General features: G+C 42.9%; 2 protein-coding genes across 15 annotated transcripts in view; one reads left to right on the top strand and one right to left on the bottom strand.

Annotated features, from left to right (window-relative positions):
• The window catches only part of phka2 (phosphorylase kinase, alpha 2 (liver)), a 26919-nt gene extending 19886 nt beyond the window's left edge, over nt 1-7033 (top strand). For 8 of the 11 annotated variants that reach the window (XM_061670798.1, XM_061670795.1, XM_061670791.1 and 5 more), the window contains 5 exons: nt 962-1080; nt 1449-1502; nt 2529-2762; nt 3619-3819; nt 3893-7033. In XM_061670798.1, the coding sequence (XP_061526782.1) occupies nt 962-1080; nt 1449-1502; nt 2529-2762; nt 3619-3819; nt 3893-4066 (782 nt within the window). In that variant the 3' untranslated portion in view covers nt 4067-7033. Of the gene's footprint in view, nt 1-961; nt 1081-1163; nt 1503-2528; nt 2763-3618; nt 3820-3892 lie in introns of those variants that run through there. The other 3 variants (XM_061670799.1, XM_061670801.1, XM_061670796.1) reach the window with 2 other exon arrangements.
• On the bottom strand, nt 5774-20190 carry ppef1 (protein phosphatase, EF-hand calcium binding domain 1). Of its 4 annotated transcripts, none has more exons than XM_061670802.1 (19): nt 20107-20190; nt 19162-19303; nt 17816-17976; nt 15478-15605; nt 15329-15389; nt 12925-13088; nt 12498-12612; nt 11217-11263; nt 10905-11071; nt 10524-10560; nt 10306-10455; nt 9720-9856; nt 9400-9643; nt 8325-8510; nt 8101-8243; nt 7670-7776; nt 7431-7594; nt 7094-7178; nt 5774-7009 (listed from the first exon to the last, which is right to left on the bottom strand). In XM_061670802.1, exons 3-19 carry the CDS (start codon nt 17892-17894, stop codon nt 6798-6800), a joined length of 2226 nt encoding a protein of 741 aa, XP_061526786.1. In that variant the 5' UTR covers nt 17895-17976; nt 19162-19303; nt 20107-20190; the 3' UTR covers nt 5774-6797. The 4 variants fall into 4 exon arrangements, with proteins under 4 accessions (XP_061526786.1, XP_061526787.1, XP_061526789.1 ...); XM_061670803.1 differs by having other exon boundaries at nt 17918-17976; XM_061670805.1 differs by lacking the exons at nt 15329-15389; nt 15478-15605.

Below are 20190 nucleotides of genomic sequence, written 5' to 3'. Positions count from 1 at the left end.
GACCTTTTCAAAGAATTATTCTGAAGTTAAGCACTTTATTTGAGCATGTAATATTTTATTTTTATTTATTTGCTCTTATTTTGAAACTCACAGCCCTACTATTATTTAGTAAATGAGAAAACACACAGTGGTGCTCATATGTTTGATTACCCAGGCACAATTTGTAAGATGGGTACAATTCTGGAAAGAAAACATAAAGGGCCAGGCGAAACACATTTCATTTTATTTTAATGGGATTCAAATTAGACTTGTCAAGCCTTTCAGAAAACCATTATTATTGAACAAAACATAACCATAAAGAAATTAAGGATGGTTGTTGTTCAGTCATCAGTCATATTTAAAAAAGCAATATTTCACAAATTCTGCCAGGGTATGGAAACTTCGGAGCACAACTGTACCCGTCATATTCGAATGAAAGTGTACATAATCATAATCTCATAATCCCTAGGCGGCGGTGGCATATTGGAATAAAAGTATACATCTTTTTCATAACCTCGAGATGGCGGCATGCATTTATAAAATGTGAAAGTTTTCCTCAGTTGCCCCTATACCTATGTATAATGCACTTTTGACAATTTTTTTGGGGGGGGGGGGGAATGCGCACTATACACGAGAAATTACTTCAACTATGACATTGTGCCTAGGTAAGTATACCGAGAACAGATGCTAAATGTGCATTATTTCATAGGTGAGTGCACATTGCAACGTTTATTAAAATGGGCTAAGATTGCGTTAGATAATTTCCCCTTGAGTGAAGAGGAACGAGTTTCACTTTCGCTGCGTATTGAACAGGACAAGCAGCCAAACAAAAAGGGATGGATGGATATCTCATCCAACTCTGCATTGTCATAATATTTTAAAGCTAATATTGCATTTCCTGAGTTTCTACTGCTGTACTGGACTAAATGTTCCGGCTGCCGAGTGTACGTCAGAAGTAGTTTTTCTTGCCCCTGTGCATCAGTGCGACCTATCCAGTCAACAGCCACCAGTCCAACCATTTCGATCCGTGAACTGGGGCACACTGGAGCCACCAAGACGGAACGCTCAGGAATACGCAAACTCAAGAGTGAAATCAGACAGGTGGGGGCCGGATATTAACTTTAAAAAAAAAAATGACATCAAATGAACTGTGTCAAATATCTGTTTGTTGCCTCTGGTTGCAGTTGGATGACTCCCGGCCACTCAGTGTGGGTTTGAGAAAAAAAAAAAAGAATAAAAAAAAAAAAAAAATCAATAATGTGACTCTTTCTCACATCAACCACCTGCTATTCGTCTTGCCATATTTCTGTACTGCAGCTGCATTACCGGAATGACCGCTCTCTCTGTGCGAGATCATCTCAGCTTCTTTGTAACCTGCCTGAGCTGATTTCATTCATCACATCGCGCCTCTTAGGGCGCGTGAGGGTATCGCAAACTTCACGTCGTGTGTCATCCATGTGCATACGCAGATCCTCAGCGGCGGTTTCTCCGCATGCAGCAATGTCACCTCCCCTCGCTCCACGGTAAAAACATTTCACCTGCTTTGGATTCATTTTCCTCGGCAGTGGCGTACGCTGAGCAGACTCGATGTGAACGCATGTTCATTGACGCTATATTTACATGAATGTAAAGTCGTTTCTGGAGGTACAGCTTTGCAATTTGGCTTTGATTTTTCTTATCCTCAACGTGAACATCCAAACAAGCAGGAATTTGGCAGATAGTGAACCAGCTTTCAAAAAAGACGCAAAATGCTTGCTTGCTTGCTTATTGTCCCTCCCAGCTGACGTTTACTGTCAAACGAAGCATAAAGCAAATAAAATGACACGTGTATTTAAAACAACCACATAACTTTACCTCATTTGAAACAAACACAATGCAAAATGCCATAGACAGGCTCAGGAAACGAGGCTTAAAAATACAAGCGTACTTCTTCATCCTCTGTGAAAAACAATTTGAAAACAACATTTCAGGAGACGCACAATGAATTGATCATGATACACAAACTTTTTAACTCTTTATTCTTTTTAATTGTGTCATGTCACGTCGTTTGTCTTTATTACGTTCAAGACTGTCGAGTTCCATTTTTCCTATTAAAAAAAAACAGGTTCCAAATTTTTGGGAACCAATTCATGGCGTTTCCGTTCATTTCATTGGAGAAAGATGATTTTGCGCGTACCTCGTGAAGTGGCGGCAATCCTGCGAGGCCCCACTTCCCTTGGTGCAGTTTTTCCCAACAGTCATTAAGTCAAAACACATTAGACGTGATCTCACAGAACACCAAACAAAGAGTGCATATTATGTGTCTTCTGTTATCTAGTGGAACAAAATGTAATTGTTCAGATAAATGAACGGAGATACGTTATATCACGCGTGCGTAGTAAATACATGATTCTTGGACCAATTAAGTGAAATTGGAGAACTTTCCACGGCACACCGGTTGGGAGTCACCGCAGTAGTGCATGGTTCATAGCAAACGCATTCAGGATAGAGCAGTGAAACATTGAAACATGATCGACGCCCTCTCACGAAAGTGAAATATCTCTCCACAGCGTTGCAGCAGCCCCTCCACTCCCAGCGGGATGTTATCGCCAGTGGGCTCTGGGCCAGGTGATGGGCAGCTGCACTGGGAGGAGAAGCAAGGCCAGTGGCTGAGGAGACGCAGGTTGGACGGAGCTATCAACAGAGTGCCGGTGGGTTTCTACCAGAAGGTGTGGAAGATTCTGCAGAAGTGCCACGGCCTGTCCATCGACGGCTACGTGCTGCCCTCGTCCACCACAAGGGAGGTGGGTGTCCAGGTCTGTTTTCTGAAGAAAACGTCGCAGGCAGAGCGACGTGGCCGATTGAGATTGGAAATGTCGAATCGCGGGTGAACGGGGTCGCGACATCACAGATGTAACGGCCAGTCTAGAATGCCCCGCTTGAGCGCAGAAGCTTTCGTTTCAGAAATTACGATAACGCATTATGAATCATTTCATAATGTGTACCTGTGGCTAAAAAGCCCAGCGTGGCGAGTCTCTGTCCCCAAAATGCAAAATAGAATTTGCAACAAAAAAAACTGCGTCTAGCCGGCTGCTGCCAAACCGTAACCGTGACATTCTGCACAGAACATATATTGTGTTTTACAATAATACTGAACATTTCACATTGTCACTGTTAGGCGGAAACCCAATACTGTCCCAATTCGTCCAAAATTCGGTTCGAAACATTCCAGTGAGCCTATTTTGTTCAAGCAGATTGGGTAACGCTTCAGTGCATAAGGAACTGGTCAGCCACGAAGTTAAGTATGTGATGTGCAGATATTTTGTCCCTCTTTTGGAGCATATTAATGATTCAACATGATTTTGGAGCAGTGTTGTGCTGATGTTAGTATGACACGCGATATGATAGGAATATACAGTAACACCAACTTGAGCGATGCAGTATTTGTGGTGGTGATTTTGGCTGATCCGAGGATTCCGCCCGACGGCAATACGTACCGCTGGCCGAAGAGGCAAAGTGTGGAGCGTCTCTGTCACGGGTGCGCTCGCTGAACGGGACGACGATTGCCAAAACAGCCTCTCAAATATCCACGCTCGCTTGGCTCGATGAAGGTTGGGAAACACTGATCTGCATGGAGGCCTTCTCCTGCCTTTTGTCTAGATGACAGCCGGAGAGATCAAGTTTGCAGTGCAGGTGGAGTCGGTTCTCAACCATGTCCCTCAACCGGAGTACAGACAGCTGCTGGTGGAGACGCTGACGGTTCTGGGCCTGGTGGCCGACGTTGACGTCGACAGCATTGGGGGTGTGATCCACGTGGAACGCGTCCTCCACATGGCCAACAACCTGTTCCTCAGCGACCAGGTACTGCGCGCTGACGTGAACGTCCGAAGCGGGGGACGTGTCCACTGAGTGCTTCTTTCTCTACATCCCCCAGAAATCTCACAGTGCCTGTGATTATTTCCTCGAGAAGGACCCGGCGACTGGAATCTGCAACTTTTTCTATGACAGCGCCCCCAGTGGCCGCTACGGCACCATGACTTATTTGTCCAAAGCTGCGATCACGTATGTCCAGGACTTCCTGCCGAGTTCCAGCTGCTTAATGCAGTGAAAAAATAACTAGTATGGAAAGCTTCTTTGAGCAGTTTTCCTTATCCTCGATAGCCGGCTTAAGGTCCATGTACTAGTACGCTCCTTGTCCTCACTCGTAAGATAATTCAGCGCATTAGTAGAATATTACTAGTAATGCTTTCTCCATGACTAGTGCCACTTTTGGCTTTCTCTATGCAATTAAATCTTACTAGTAAACTACTGTGTTGCACCAGCAGCACTGCTAGGCCTCAGTAACGTGTAGTTGCCCTACTAGTATGCCAAAGTCGTACTTGTAGTGTGCACGAATGTCATACAGTAGTGGAAAAAAAGCTTACTAGTAAGACACAGTCATTCGATTAGTGTGCCCTTGTCGTTCCACTAGTTCTGTTCTACACCAATACATGCTAGTAATAGTACAAGGATCTTAAGCTGGATATCAAGAATTATATGGAAGAAATGCTCAAAACGACTCTCCGTACTCAAGCTGTTCCTGAAAGACTTATGAAGAGGCACGTGCGCGTAATATTTACTCCGAAGCTATCTTATTTACGTCATAGTCTTCATATTTCAATTGCCGACTTGGACTGTGGACGCCATTGACATGTGCATTCTTTCAATCAGGATCTGTTGTGCGTGAATGTAAAGGGATGTTTACAAAGGCGGGACGGTGGAGTTACAAAGGCGGGTTATCGTGTCCGTCTGACAGTTTCGAAGTTCTGAGTTCGAGTCTCAGCTCTTTCTTTGCGGCGTTCACATGTTCTCTCCGGGTACTCTGGAGATATTGGTGAACTGTTGTTGTGGTCTTGATGATAGTAGTATTTATTCATGCGTAATGATAATGCTTAACCCATGTGAACGCCATCATCACACAGTGTCGTCCGATATAGCCAATTGTCCGTTACATTGAAGCTCTTTATTTTATTATTATTTTTTTTAGACCATATGCACCCATATTACTGTACAGTACAAAATGATTGTTGTGTAGTTTTTTTTTTGTTTTTTTTGTGGCCTAAAATGCCCAGTTCGCTACAAAGTTAATGTAAATGAATACAAAAAAAAAAAAGCTTGAAAATGTTTGGAGGTTTCACATTTGATCCAAACTTACCATGCTGGTGTGTTTGGTCATGTTGACATTGTTGACGTACAGTACTCGTCCTAGGCAAATCACTTTCATGTGGCGCAAGGAATTAAGTGTGCTTCCTAGTTCCAGATCCATTGCCAAAGGCAAACAGCTTGACAAAAAATGTTTACTGTACAAAAAAATAGCATGTTCCAGACTCCAGAGACCGCGCTCTACGGCACCATAGATATAACCACCGTGACACGGCCGCCACGTCAATGCCCCGCATTCAACGTGGCCACCACATAGGCACCGGAGACCCCGTATTTTAGAATTAGACCTGGTCAGTATGTGACCCGGTAATACGTCAGTCCCATCTGCCTGTATTGCGCTAGTAAACAAAAGTGGCCTATTTCAAACTAATAGACTTTGTCAACGGCATTTTACGTGACAAACGGAAACTTTTTTTGGACACATTGTTCAGTCCCGGCGGTTTGTTTTGTCCAATATCCGTTATATCGGGGGTCTCCACTGTACTTTTATTGTAAACCAGCATTTAAACACATATACTACGTATGACGCTCAGTGCTAGAAATTGATCAAGTGCAGCTACTGACCAGAGTATGCTGAAAACAGAACTAGTTTTGTAAACTAACAAAGCAAGTGTGGGCGTGACTGAATTTTTAAAGGCGCAACAGTACATACTATCAGGGAAATGTAGGGGTGAGCCCTATTTCCTCATTCGCAGCAAAAAGGTCCTTATTTCTAAGCTTGAATATACACTACTCCTAAAAAAAAATAATAATAATAATAATAAGCATGTTGGCCTTTCAGGTGAAATTTCATGATGAACCTAAAACGCACAAGAACCTTTCGTTATCCCCGATTACCTCATGCATTTAACCTCGTGTCTCATCACCGGTTCCTTGTACCTTGTCACATTTTCAGCATTCCTTGTTCTCGCCACTTCAACTCTGTTTGATTATTAACCTCACCTTTTTTTTGCCTCCCATTTTTTTAACACACATACCAGTATACGGACTCCAGCCTGTTTATTAAACTGTGCTTTTGGAAGTGGCTTTCGCCTTACAGTCTTCCATTTGGGTCCTCGCTCACTTCCTTCCTGTTCATTATAGCTGTCCACTTGTATACCTTTCTGTGACGCTTCCAGTCTTTCTGTATCTCTGTTGGAATTTGTTGATGGCCACTTCCCTTTCTTGTTTGAAATCTCACAATGGCGAGGCACTGTCGATCGATTGTTACGTGTCGTCACGATTGCATGATTCAGAGGACTGTTGAAATGCCAATTCTACGACAGAACCAGGACATTTATTTGTCAAGTCATGGATCAAACCCTTGTGAATTTTGCCATTCAGCTGCTTGTTAGAGAACAGCAAGTTGTGCAAAACAATACTGAAACATCCTTTGTATTAAGTTCACCTATGAAGGTTAGGTTCATCCTAAAATTTCCCCCAGAAGCCCCTTTAACTTTTTGTACATTTTTACATGTACTGTACATTGCACAATGAATAATCATCATCAACAGTTCAGAAAATCTTAACACAGTCGCTGCCATTGACGGCTTTAGAAGTCAAATGTCCATGTTAACTGCGAAGGCTGGCAGTGAATGAGTTAATATAATACATTTCCAGATAAAAGACAAACCATCTCATAGCAAAAGGTCAGCATCCTACGCTCTATCTATCTTGAGTTGCTGATCCTTGTTGTCCAGCTTGTGCACAACGCGGAAAGCCTCCAGGAACTCCGTGAAGTCTATACTGCCGTCCTTGTTGAAGTCGATGCTTCGAGCCAGGTCATCAATGGCTCCGTTGGTGATGTCCACCCCCAGGTGAGCGCTGAAGAGGCGCCAGGTATGACGGAACTCTTCGATGGAAATGAGACCTAAATGTGACAACATGGATGATCTCCACTCATTTCAAGAACATTTTTTTTTGTCTTTACAAACAAAGTGAAAAGCTCCTCTACCTGAATGGTCTTTGTCTATAATGTTAAATATGATCTCAATGTCTGTCCTGTATCGAAACAGAGTCTCTGCCAGGTTTGGTGTGACCTAAAATGGGGAAATTTCAATAGTTCAATAGATCTCTATCAGCAGATACGCAAAAAAAAATAAAATAATAATAATAAAAAAAAAAATAATAATAATAATAATTCCCTCCCTAAGATTTCTATCGAAAATGGATGGATTGATAGTTATTAGTTTGTAATGTTGTAGAACCATCTTGTATTATACAAACGTAATTCGATTGTATAGGTCTACTCACTGTTGTGGCTACTGTATGTACAGTATACGGTTTCTGACCTGAGGCAGCTGTATCCCGGGTCCCATATCCTCAAAGCAGGACCAATAGTCCACATTGCCGTCTGGTGCCAGGTGAGCTAAATGCGGACAGAGCGTCCTCCATGGCAGGTCCAGCCTCAAGACGGACGCCAACACCTGAGCCCATTCACTGACCGTCACACTGCCTATAGAGATTTTTTATTTTTTTTTTAAAACCTGAATAAGTATGAGCACAGGGGGATGAGTGCTTTGATGCTTACCAGTATTATTCTGGTCATACTTCTGGAAGCCTGAAATGAGGTCAGACCGATGGGCGAACACTTTCTCTTTTAGGGCCCGGAGAGCGGAGCTCTCAGCAACTCGAACTCTGTGAACGCCATCAGAAATCGATATCGGAACAAGTCATTTTTACCAACAGCGCAAAGTTCATATCCTCAAAATGTTGCGCCTTGTGGGGCAGTAAATGGAGGATATTGTTGTAAGCAGACAATAAGTGTCGGCGGAAACCTGTGTTAAGAAAGGGTCTTTCGCGTTTTGCATAGATGGCTTCCTCTATGCGGTCCTCGCTATCTAGAATTTGGACATTGTCATCAAGGGGATGGCCCTTCTCTTTGAGATGCGAATGATCTATGCATCGACTACAGCAGCAGATGATGGGTCTAATTTAACACACACCAGACGCCTGATATACCTTTGAGTCAATGTGAGTTTGCGTGTTGAGCGGCTGACTTGGTACTGGTAGAAGCGTGGCGTCAGATCTCTCCCCAGTTTGATGTAGGCGCCTCGGTTGCTTCCCTCCTCATAATAGTTGGATGCAGAGAAGATGGTGATGACCTGAAGAGCCACGATAGAGATGTTTTATATGTTTTCGTTCAAGTATCGCAATGGGGAAGTGAATAAACGTTTTGCAGCTACCTGTCCGCCGTGACACAGCTCATAACCTTCCTGTTTACACTCGTGGGATCTGATAATCAGCTGCAGGCCGTGTTGGAGCAGCAATCGCCGCGTGATGTCGGGGCCGAAGTAGCACCCGCCGCCTCTGAATGTGTTGGGGCTGCAGCCTTCTTGGGTTTTGGGGTCACTCCAAAGTATGTCGACCATCTATAGCAAAAGGGAGCTGAGCTACACTGTGATTCTATGATTCTGATAACGAGGATTCAGATTCTGTACGGTGTTCAGGGCTCAGGCCCTACCCCCAGTCCTGCCAGAAAGAGTGAATACTTCAAAATGATTGATGCCTCCCTAAAAAGGTATAGAATTACCTATCGATGCCACAAGATGGCGGCAAAGCACTACTTTTGTCAGAATGAAGCACCTTAACTCACTTCAACATAGCTTCTTGGCACAAGATGCCGCAAGATTGCGACAAAGCACTACTTTTGTCTAAACTATGCTCCTCAGCTCACTTCAATATAGTTCCCTGACACGAAGATGCCACAAGACGGCCCCTCAAAAAGGTTTGTAATTGCCTATTAATGCCACAAGGGGGCGGCAAAGCACTACTTTTCTCTCAGTCAGTGCAATGGCTTGTCCAAAAGAAGCACCGAGCAGCGCAAATTGTACTGTACTATATAAAAACAATAAAACAAAAGAAAATGTAAAGAAATAATTGCTCGGTCATGTTACGCCATTTGTGCGTATTGTGCGCATCTACTCTTTTCTCTGGAAGGGCGGGTACTGATACCAAGTATTATTATTACCTTATTTCGAGGTATTAGGTACTCATGAAGGCTGCCGTTACGAGCCAATTGATACTTGAGAGAAAAAAAAGTTTGCCTTACAGTCCTTCTCGCCAGTAGTTGGCAGTACGCTGCGGCGGTTTGACACATCGGCGAATCGTCATGTGCGTCAGAAAGAAAGAAAGGTCTTTGTTCACATTTATCTGTCATTGAAATTGTATGTATTAAAAGTACTCGTGCGGCGGTGTCAAAATTCCTTTTTGGCGCGGGCCACATCGTAAATACTTGCGGCGGATTTCGAGCTACAACACCTGTTTCCATTCCTGCTCATTTTGTGGAGGCAAAGGAGACGGAATGGACATCGCAGAATCCAGGAAAGGCACTTGGAGGATGTCGATGTCGCACGGCATATTGGGAGAGGACGGGAACGGATGAGGCGAGGAGCACGACGGAGTTTGTGGGGGGCAGAGCGAGGAAGACGAGGAAGAAGAGGAGGAAGACGAGGAAGAAGGGGAGGCCGAGCTGTCTCGCCGCTTCATTCTGGAACTTCTTCTTCTAAATTGAAACACAAAAAGAAAGGGCCTTGAGCCTTGATTGGCTGACAGAAGCCACCTTCTGGTTGAGCGCCGACCTCAGGTTGGGGGTTCTTTGGTTTTTAGCGTGACTGCGAGAAGTGTCCGTCGCTCTCGTTCTCTTCGTCTGCTTGAGGGACTGACCGATGTGCAGCTGTTCCAAACTGCGTCTGGGAAGCCTCAGGGCTGATTGAACCTTGAACGTAATGAGGGCCAAGAACAAGTGAGTAAGTCCTTTCACAGAGAGGACTCACAAAATGATTTAGTAATTTCAAGCAGCAGAAGCAGAGAAGAAGTAATGTGAGTATTCTTGTATGTTTGTAGCAGTTGTTTGAAGTTTTATAATTACAGCAACATCTATGCTCATTTCTGTTACCCAGTCTGTGGCGTTTTGCATTATGTGTTAGCAATTAGCAAGCGGCCTTTTTTTTGTTCTGTTTGTTTTTTGAGGTGAAATGATATGGTCAAGGTTGAACTTTGTTTGAATATACAATTTTGAAATCTCGTTTTCTTGATCAGTTCAACAGTCAGTTTCAAACAAACAGTTTGAAGGCAGCAGGCTTTTGCTTCACGTGTTACTTAATGCTTGAATATTTTTAAACTTAAAAGCCAACTAAATTGCAGATATTTGCTTCTCTTCCTGACCTTGTGCCGGTCAAGGGCACTGAGGAAGTCTAGGTCAGTCTGATCGGATATGCCCCCGTGAACAATTAGGACCTTCCCGTCTATCACTGTGGCAACGGGCAGAAGACTGAAGACGTCCTGAAAAAGCTGCAAGATCTGACATCCGTTAGCCTGTGCACAGGAGACATAAAACATGCTACTTCCACAAATGTGGGCATTGAGGACACGCTAACCCATACCTTGTACTTCTGCATGACCTCTTTTGTGAACCCATATCTGAAATGAAAAAAATAAATAAATGTTATTCCCTGCAATGACCCTTCAGAAATACATTTTCTGTATTGGCCTTTAAAACCCTCCGGGCTCTATGCTGACTATTTGTGTCCACCTTACTTCTTTTTTTTTTTTTTTTTTTTTTTTTTTTTTTTTTTTTTTTAAAAAGCATTTTGGCTGTGTTAATGCAAATATAATGAAATTGGGTGTCTGATTTTATAACTTCCCGTAGTACCTGGAAGCCGCTAATGGGCTCACGGACCGGCGGATTGGCGTTTGGGCCGTCCAATTCTCTGCAGCCTCCCTGCCTGCACCGTGCATTTTCAGCGCATCCTGTTCCTGTTTACCTGAGGTTCATGATGTGGTCCTCATGGTTTCCTCGGTTCAGATGCATGTAGTCGGGGTAAAGTAGCAGGTAAGCAAATAGCAGGGTGACCACCTCGATGGACTTTTTCCCCCGGTCCACAAAGTCTCCGTTAAACACGTACGGCGTCTCAGCAGAAGGAAGGCCGTTCTGATTAATACAAAATCAAATCAACCGCAGTAGTGCAGTGGTCCTCAACTGGTGGGTTGGTACCCAAAAGCGGGGCGCGGACCCATCTTGGGTAGGTCGCGGACAGGTATTCATTTTCAAAATCAAATCAATCCTGAGACGTTACCTTATAAAATATAAGAAGTAAGTCATCAAGTCGCCCATGAAGATCACCTAAACAAAATAGAAAACATACAGTTGAAGGGGGCTTACGCTACGGTAGTGGTGTACAAAGTTGAATGCCCCCAAAAATCATGCAATTTTGATTTCAACATTTTGTGGAGGAGTTTAAGTGTCACAAAATTCTGGTGGTGTTTTTTTTTTAGGTAACGCCACCACAGAAGGGTACTAGTGATGCCAAAGAGGAAAAGTGTGCTGATGATCATAGAACCAAAAATGGAGCTTGGACCATCAAAATGGATGACAAGATTGTCGGTACCCCCCCCCCCCCCCCCTTACCCACCCTTGAGGACTTGCACGCTGCCAGAACTAAGACAAGAGTGTGCAAAATCCTCTCGGACCGGTCACCGGCTCTTCCGGCTCCTTCCCTCAGGTAGGCGCGACCGATCAATGCAAACTAGAGCTAGCAGACATTCCGACAAATTCTTCCCTCTTGCGATCAACTTCTTAAACAGCTAACCTACAATTCCATTGCAGCATGCTGCCAATTTTGTTTGTCTTGAGTTTGTTGTCACATTTCTGTGGGGCCAATTATACATGACTCGTCCACTCACTGCGGTAGTCTCGCCACGCTGCGCTATTTGCATATCTGTTGTTGACCAATACTGGCCACTCATGCCAGAGTAGCATCTGCACCATTTGCACACTGAGGAGTAGCTGCAACATTTGCACAATCAACATTGTCCCAGATTATCACGCGACTAGTCACTTTAAACCGCATCCACTCCTTGAAGTCTCGGCGCCCTTGGCACAATGGTCATTGCACCGGACTATTGCAATATGAGTCATTCGAACTGCTCGAAGTGCTAGAGGACTCTGCATCTTTTTGCACAATTGTTCAAGAAAATAATAATAATTGTACCGGCATTACTCGATAACTAGCAACCCTTTATTGCTCAGTGACTGTTTTTCTCAATGTCTTTACGTCTCAAAAGTGTTTGTCTGTAAATTGACTGTCTGTTGTCGTAGTAGAGCGGCTCCAACTACCGCAGACAAATTCCTTGTGTGTGTTTTTGGACATACTTGGCCAAATAAAGATGATTCTGATTCTGATAGCCAGTGATTCTTTCACAGACCACTAGAGGGAGCCCATGTAACCCATACACTTTGAAAATCACTGACAAAAAACATTGGCGGTAGAGTTTAAGAATGGTTTGATAATGCAGACAGTTAGCCATCAGCAGGTTATTGTTGTTTTGAGACAGGTGTGCAGGCAGCATCCACCTACCGCATATTGTGATCTCCGTGGTGTACGACGTCGACAGCTGGACGACGTTGGGCATCCGTTTGAGGAGCTTCTTGGTCTCGTAGAGTAGCTGCAGCACGTATCTGGCGTGGAGAGTCTGTACACGGGACGCACAACGGGACTTTGAAGAGCAGACGGAATGGATTGAGGCACACTAGTAGAACGGCCGGGTTTAGCTCGTGGTAACGTTTCTACGCTACGGTGCCACTGCTGGCCTCCACTCGATGAGCTGAATCAACACCTCTCTGTGGAAACCCGTTTCAGCATTTATTCAGATATCATGCTCAACGTCCATGTACGAGTCTAGTACCCTCTTTGTCCTCATAAGCAAGACCATTCGGCACCCTAGTTGAACAACTAGGGTGCACTACTAGAAACGCGTCGAGCAATGAAAGCAGTCACAATGTACCCGCTGATCTTTGAAGGCGCTCAGAAGTGCGTTTGTGTCCGACACCGAGAGGGGAAATGACAGTCGCGGTCCGATGTATGACTCTGGAACGTGGATGGAGTCGTAGCACGCCTCTCGGTCTAACCGGGGGTCAACGACAGGCTCCAGAAGCTGGGAAATCAGATCTATCGGCCACGGTGAGGGGAAGTCGTAAAGGAACAGAAAGCAGAATCACAATCAGGTGTACCGCGGGGTTACAGTGATAACATGGCGTCGGGGAAGCAAAATCCTTCGCATAATCCGTTTGGACAAGTGCACACTGTTAAAGAAAATACACACACATCAATCTCAAACTGTGCCTTTAAGACTGGATGAAGTAGAAATCTTTTGGGAAATGCTAATCTCTCTGTAATGTCTGTAATGCTCTTTCGTGCTTTCTGGTTGAGATTTTAATCTGCGGCTGCAACCAGAAGGATTGGATTTATTGCTACACTGACAGTCTATAATCCAGCGCGTCACAAATAAATTGGACATCATTTGAAATATGAGAATCTGAGTAACTACTGGACACGTCCTAGGCCAGTGGTTCTCAAACCTTTCTCAAACCTTTTCCGCCAAGTATCACCTCGAAAAACAATTGGCACTCTACTACTGTCACTGTCACATTCGACACAGTTTTAACATCAACGGTGGTCTTAAATAATAATAAAAAATAAGAATAATTCACTTCACTTCAATAATGATTCAATTAAAATGTACTTCACATAAAACTGCAATCAAAATGCACCTAAATAAATGTTTGAAAACAAACACTGCAAATGTATTCTACTTCAAAGTTAAATACAACTGAACTGTACTGAGCAAATGTATCGTAATGGATTCCCAAAATGCGTCCAAGCCCTTTTAACATGAGGCACAGTTGGAATCTTTATTTCAGTCATTCTTTCACTTACCACTAGAGGGACTTGGCATACCACACTAAGAATCACTTTCCTAGCCTGCCTTAAACAAAATTAAGTAGGCTTCATTTTGAGAAATGGGTTTTAAAAATTCCAAGAACATATTCCTATAGACAGTACTGTATAACCCAATTTATAACCGAAGTTTCACAAATGTGTAAAATGCAGATCGCCGTTGCAGTTGATAATCCAGCACCTTCCCGATATGTCTCATTTAAAGTTAAATATGTTGTAAAAAAAATTGAGATGACTTCATTGACAATTGTTCATGTTATTAGACAACGAAATGATGTCAATTTAAAAAAACATTTTTTGGGGGGGGGGGGGGTACACACACACCCTTTTACAGTGAATGAGATTTACACTCATCCCAAAACGGGCGTCATTCTCCTCGCAGACTATTTTGTGAATTTGCCTCCAGGGCTTAATTAAGCGTCCTCTGTTGTGCCACACACGGACGTTGCGTGTCGTAAATGTCAACACGGGTCTGATCTCTTTACATCACTTAATTTGACTCAAAGCAAGACCATCGAGATGATGAGGATTAGCTTTACAATGGAGCACAAGGCGTTTTAGCGGAGCGAGTGGGTCAGCGCACCCTTAAGCCACAGCTGCCTCAGTGCGACTCGCCACATTCACATGAGTTGCTAGGCGACGCAAAGGGCCTTCCGCATCAAATAAAAGCGCATCGCTAATGAAAGTGCCGATCGTTTTGATTGGCTGAAACACACACAAACGTGATGTGATATAAACATTTGAATTGCTCGCTACGTTGCTACACAGCAATGTTGTGTGTAATACAGTTACACTTCTTTTTTTAAGCTGTAGAAAAACAGAGCACAGTGAAACGCTGTTTATCTCGGGGAAAATGTTCCTGACTCATGGGTGGAAAAAATATAGAGATCATATTAATATGATTTTAAATGTCTTCAAAATAGTGTTTCCCCAACCACACATGAAGAGGTAAAACCAATGCCAGTTCAAGTTTACTCTAAAACTGACAAATCGAACAACAGAGAATGAAACATTATACAATGGTGCAATAGTGTTTTCTATTATGTGTTCGCATTGAGCTAGTAGGGTCCTTCGTGAGGCAAAGCTGTTTCGGTGTTTAGAATACACGACGAGTGATTCTCTGTTTTGTGTTTATTGGATAGCAAACTTCCACTGGGGGTTGGGTTAAAAAGATTGAAGCCTCTTTATCTGCCAAACCGCTGCGAATAGTTTGCTGCCACGGTGCGAAGCTGATTTCGGGTCACTCGTATCTCAAGGCACTCCGGCATACTGGGGAAAAAAATGGTTGACTGTACCAAAGTAAAACAATATCACATGCAAAGCAATAAGAATAGTGTGACAAAAAGAGGCCAACTTCAATGACAAATATTGAATAGTTGATTTGTTTTGGGTTTTTTTTTCAAAATGTGGCTTTTAGTTTATTATTTGGTTTACGTGTCTCATCTGCTTACCTGGCCTGTCTCCATTCAACTGAGTGAAATTGTCGAGCATGAAGCTGAAGAAACCGGACAGCTGGGCACAACACAATCGAACAAAAAAGCCACCAGTGAAATGAACTTTTCAAAGACATCTTCCAGAACATGCCGTCCTGGAGACTCACCTGTAGCTGCTCCTGTTCACCGGCATATTCGATGGATTGGAAGATGTTCCACGTGTACCTTCGCCTCATCTCCAGACGGGCCATGTAGCGCCGGTACCAGCGCTGGATCAGCACAGCTGCCTTCATAGCTTGCACAACAACAGTGCGAGAGACAAAAGCTCAACTTCACGCATAAATGTGGTTTCAGATTCCCTGTACAAACTATTCAAATCGAAGACATGAGCCGAATCAAAACCTCTTATATGGAAAGCCATTAAGCATTTAGCCAGCTCTCGGTCCATGTACTAGTATGCACTTTGTCCTCACTAGTAAGACAATTCAGCACACTAGAAGAACGACTCGGGCGCACCAGAAAGTAACCGTGTCTTACTAGTAGCGTTTTTCCACTACTAATGCCACTATTGGTCAAGTAGTGTGGAATTAAACCTTACTAGTAAACTACTGTGCTGCACTACTAACACTACTAGGCCCAACTAGTAGGTGTGTGTCACGCACTAGTAACCTCCTGGGAAGCTGTTTGAAGATTTCTTCGCTATCCATGTACTAGTACGCTCTTTGTCCTCACTATTAGTGCAACTGCATGTTACTAGTGAGGCAGTACTCACACAGGTGGAAAACTGTGCCCTAATAGTACTACTCGTGACATTAGAAAATTCTACTAATTAACATAGTCAACGCAGATTTCAACTCGTGCAGTTTTGCCTCACTCGCAACATGTACGGTAGGTGTGCTACTATACTAAAGTTGTACTGTATGCCATACAGTCGTGGAAAATTATACTAGCTGACATTTGGCATTTCACCAGCAGTACCAATAGTGCGCGGATGTCAACTCGTGCACAGTTTTGCCTTGCTAGCACCATATAGTTGTCCTACTGTACAAGTGTGCTGATAAGTCATGCAGTAGTTGTTTTACTAGTGTGCTGACAGGAGTACAAAGAGCTTACTAGTACATGGGCCTTAAGCTGGCTATCAGGGAAATGGAATAAAAGCTCAGACAGCTTTCCATGCCTCTCAATAAGTAGTAAGATGATGTGCAGTAGTACCAAATGTGTCTGGTGGTGTGTTTGCTGCATTGCATTAAATAGAATATTTGATATTTAAAACATCATCCACTCAGATTAGCACACTGTAGGCTAATGGCCATATCGGATAGTTCTTTAGAAATAATAAATTGCCCGTAGTTAGTGCTGGACTGGGCGTCTTTGCTTCATCTGTGTGTGTGTGTGGGGGGGGGGGGGGGGGGGGGGAATAATAATAATAATAATAATAATAACAGAAGTCAGCACTGAAATGTGTTAATTGAATAAAATAACTTGAAAAGCAACGTATACACAAGGCGACAACAAAAGAGGGAGGGGGGGCGGGTGTTAACAAGACACAAGGGAGGGCGCGAGCAAGTGCAGGACTGGAAAAGCACCACAAATTACACGGCCTTCGAGACAAACAACAAAAAAGAGCACACGCTAGAGATCTGTCGGAAACGTTCAGCAATCGTCTTTGTGTTGCGACGCTGCCACAACAAACATTCATCGCCTTGCATGATTCTGATCTGCGTGGGACAGGACGCAAACGACACGACAGCAGTGCCTTGAGATACGGGTTGAATTCGTTTCGCGACCGCGCTCTCAACTCAAATGAGCTCTTTTCAAACTCAGCAGTTTTGTGTTGTACAAAAACACACGAATTACATTTGCTCTCCACATAAACAAAACATGACTTTACCGAATGTGTTGTCCTTCCGTGTTCTTATTTTGTGGGCTCTATTGGCGGTTGGCACACCAGCTTAATGGCACATTAACTGTCACCAACTCATACTGTCGTTCCACTGCAAGGAAACCAACGCGAATTGATGGTGGCCGGAAGGTGTGACATAGTTTTGCTTGTATCTCAAGACAAAACATCGACTCATATCTAAAAAGAATACTGTAAGTCGAGGCACCCGTATCTTACGGGCCCACTGTGCAGCGAGCCTGGAAGAGTCACAGAAAGGTACGGAACTGGACGTCTATAGAAAAGTATTGGTGAACACTTGCGCATTCAGTAGTTGAGAGAAGGTCCGATTAAGTTGTAGCTTTAAAAGTTCTAGTGCATTTTACCATCATCTGGAAAATTCACCCAAAATTCACCCAAAACCCCCAAATACCTCTTTTTGTGAGTCGTCTAACAGTGTGAGTCGTCAATTCATTCCTCTTAGTTTCGGAGGTAAAAGTTGTTCCACAGAATAGTAACGCAACACATTCAATTTGATGTGAGCTTTTTCATATAGCGTATATACACCAGCACAACCCTCCAGCTCAGACAGACCCAAAGGGCATGTCATAGCAACACCAGAGTACCTGTCTCAACCCTTGCCGAGTGTGTCTCTATGGCAACAGAGGCGCCGCATCCCATGACGACCAGCACCACTGGTCGCATCAATAGAAGAAAAAAAGGCTCACATCCGGCAGATGGAATCTGGTAGGGAGCCGACGGTGAGGCAGACGCACTCAGCACAGCACTGTGAGAGAAAGACAGCGCCGTGAATATATTTAGGGGGCGTGGACTATGGAAGTACAGTATACAGGGTGCCGGCTAAGTTGGAATTTGAATTCAAGACATTCAATCTTTTACAGGGATTTTTTTTAATTGACAATCAAATTTCTGATTTTTTTTTTTAACCTTAAAAACAGTGTAAAAAAATGCGTCTGTAAAAAAAAAAAAAACCAAAAAAAATTATATACATCTTGTGGTATTTTTGTGCCATTCATTTGAATTTAAGACATTGACATTTTTAACACTGTCTTTTTAAATTTAAAAAAAAAAACATTTTTAAAAATCCAGTAAGAAAATATTCAAATTAAAATCCAAACTCAGATGGAACAACAATACCGCAAGATCTGACGCGGATTATTTTTTTTTTAAGCATAAAGAAAATCTGTGTAAGAAATGTAATTTCTGGGAGCACTCATGTAACTTGTGGTATTTTTGTGTCATTTGAGTTTGAATTTTAATTGAATATATTGAATTTAAGTGAATGTTTTTTGCTGAATTCTTTCATATTATAAAAAAGATAAATAAAAAAAATCGCTGTTCGATCGTGGTATTTTTTGTGACATCTGAGTTACAATTTGAATTCTTTCTTTATACTAGAAAGGTAAAAAGGTAAGACATTTCATGGTAAACGTTTTATTAGTAAATTTTAATTCAAACTCAGATGGCAAAAATATACCACAAGAGCTAATGTATAGTTTTTTTGCATCACAAAATTAGTTTGAATTTTAATTTAAGACATTTCATTTCAGACAGATTAGTTTTTTTTACACAGTTTTTAATATGGTGAAACAATGTTAAAATTTTATGTAAAAAAAAAAAAAAAAGGCTGGCAATCAAAACTGAAACTTACATGGCACAAAAATACCGCGAGCTATATCTCTGTCACCTGATCTTAAATTGTAATTACTATATTTATATAATGCAGTATTTTTTTTTGCGCCATCTGAGGTTAAATTTTAATTACCTATTGTCATATATTTAAGCCGATTACAACATGAATTGAGCAACTGTTTTGATTGCAAACGTAAACATGATTGCATTGCGTCGCCAATCGGGTTCCTTGACAAAACGTGCGGTAACCGAACCTGGAAGAATAAAATAGCAGCGGTGAACAGATGACAAGCCAACGAATGAAAGTGATGCTCCTTACCCGCACAATGTTTACAAGCGAGGCCATCCGTGTGCTCCACATCCAACTTCAGATGAGACCAATGGATGTTCGGGCTCTTTTCCCATTGCAATCCCTTGCTATTTTTATTCCGCGCTCATGTCTGAGGTGGAGACGCTGCCGCCTGCGAGGAGGAGGAGGAGGAGGAGGAGGAAGAGGAGATGATGAGGCGGTCGAGGGATCGTCAGATGGCTTTGCCACAACATGGATCTGATTCAGTGATTCCCAAAAAGGGGTGTCGTGAGATGTCATCAGGTGTGATGCAGGATATGTTCCTAGCTCACTTATTTTTGTCTGAAAAATTATTCATAAATGACAAATCTCTTTGTTCATCCATCTATGCCAGCGACGTATAGTAACTGGCAGATCAATTAAATGCAAGACGGTAGAAGGTATAATATACCCGTTGCCGTTCATACAACACAATAAGACGATTATATCAGCTTTATATTCAATTAAACAGCCCCAGATTTCACACTGTCCATTTGCGAGTCATTTGAGACGACATTATTTCAGAATATTACTTTCACTTTTGTTTATTTGGCGATGTGCCGTGAGAGTTCCATAACCTCAAACGTACCCGTGTTTGGCAGGCTCAAACAATGGAACACCAGAAGCCCAAGCATTAATAAACAGTCCTGCAATATTCTTTATTGTATACATATTAATTGAATGGCGATTGCGCTGCTCCTTCTGCTGTGCCTGCGTTGGCCACTTGGGGGCAGCGTAATGGCCCCGATTAGCTCACCACAACATAGATGCTATTTAGTGCTAGCATGACGATAGCAAACTAGGCTAAGCTATGCGGTTGTTTTAAATACGGAAGGTGGAAGCCTTTTTGTTTAGTTCGACAGTAAACTTCAAAAAGCCGTGACAAACGCATTGAAGCCTCTTTTTTCAAATGAACGCTTCACTAATGTTACCTACCAAACTGCTGCTTGTTGCGAAGTAAGTTGGAGTCACTGCCGCCGTGCAGCACTCGCAGCAAGTTGGCACTCCAAAAAAAAAAAA

The sequence above is a fragment of the Phycodurus eques genome, chromosome 2 (assembly GCF_024500275.1).
Source record: "Phycodurus eques isolate BA_2022a chromosome 2, UOR_Pequ_1.1, whole genome shotgun sequence".
Taxonomy (NCBI): domain Eukaryota; kingdom Metazoa; phylum Chordata; class Actinopteri; order Syngnathiformes; family Syngnathidae; genus Phycodurus; species Phycodurus eques.
The sequence above is the reverse complement of the archived record's forward strand: the minus strand, read 5'-3'. Positions and strand labels throughout refer to the sequence as shown.

Bases quoted from the DNA above. Each gene is read 5' to 3' on its own strand.
- ppef1 (XM_061670802.1), bottom strand. From the start codon at position 17,894: ATGCGACCAGTGGTGCTGGTCGTCATGGGATGCGGCGCCTCTGTTGCC. The intron at 13,089-15,328 runs GTAAGCAGATGA...CGTGGCCGATAG, and splicing joins GTTGAATGGAGACAGGCCAG to ATCTGATTTCCCAGCTTCTG. The intron at 8,511-9,399 runs GTGTTGTAGCTC...CTTTTGCTATAG, and splicing joins ATGAGCAGGAATGGAAACAG to ATGGTCGACATACTTTGGAG.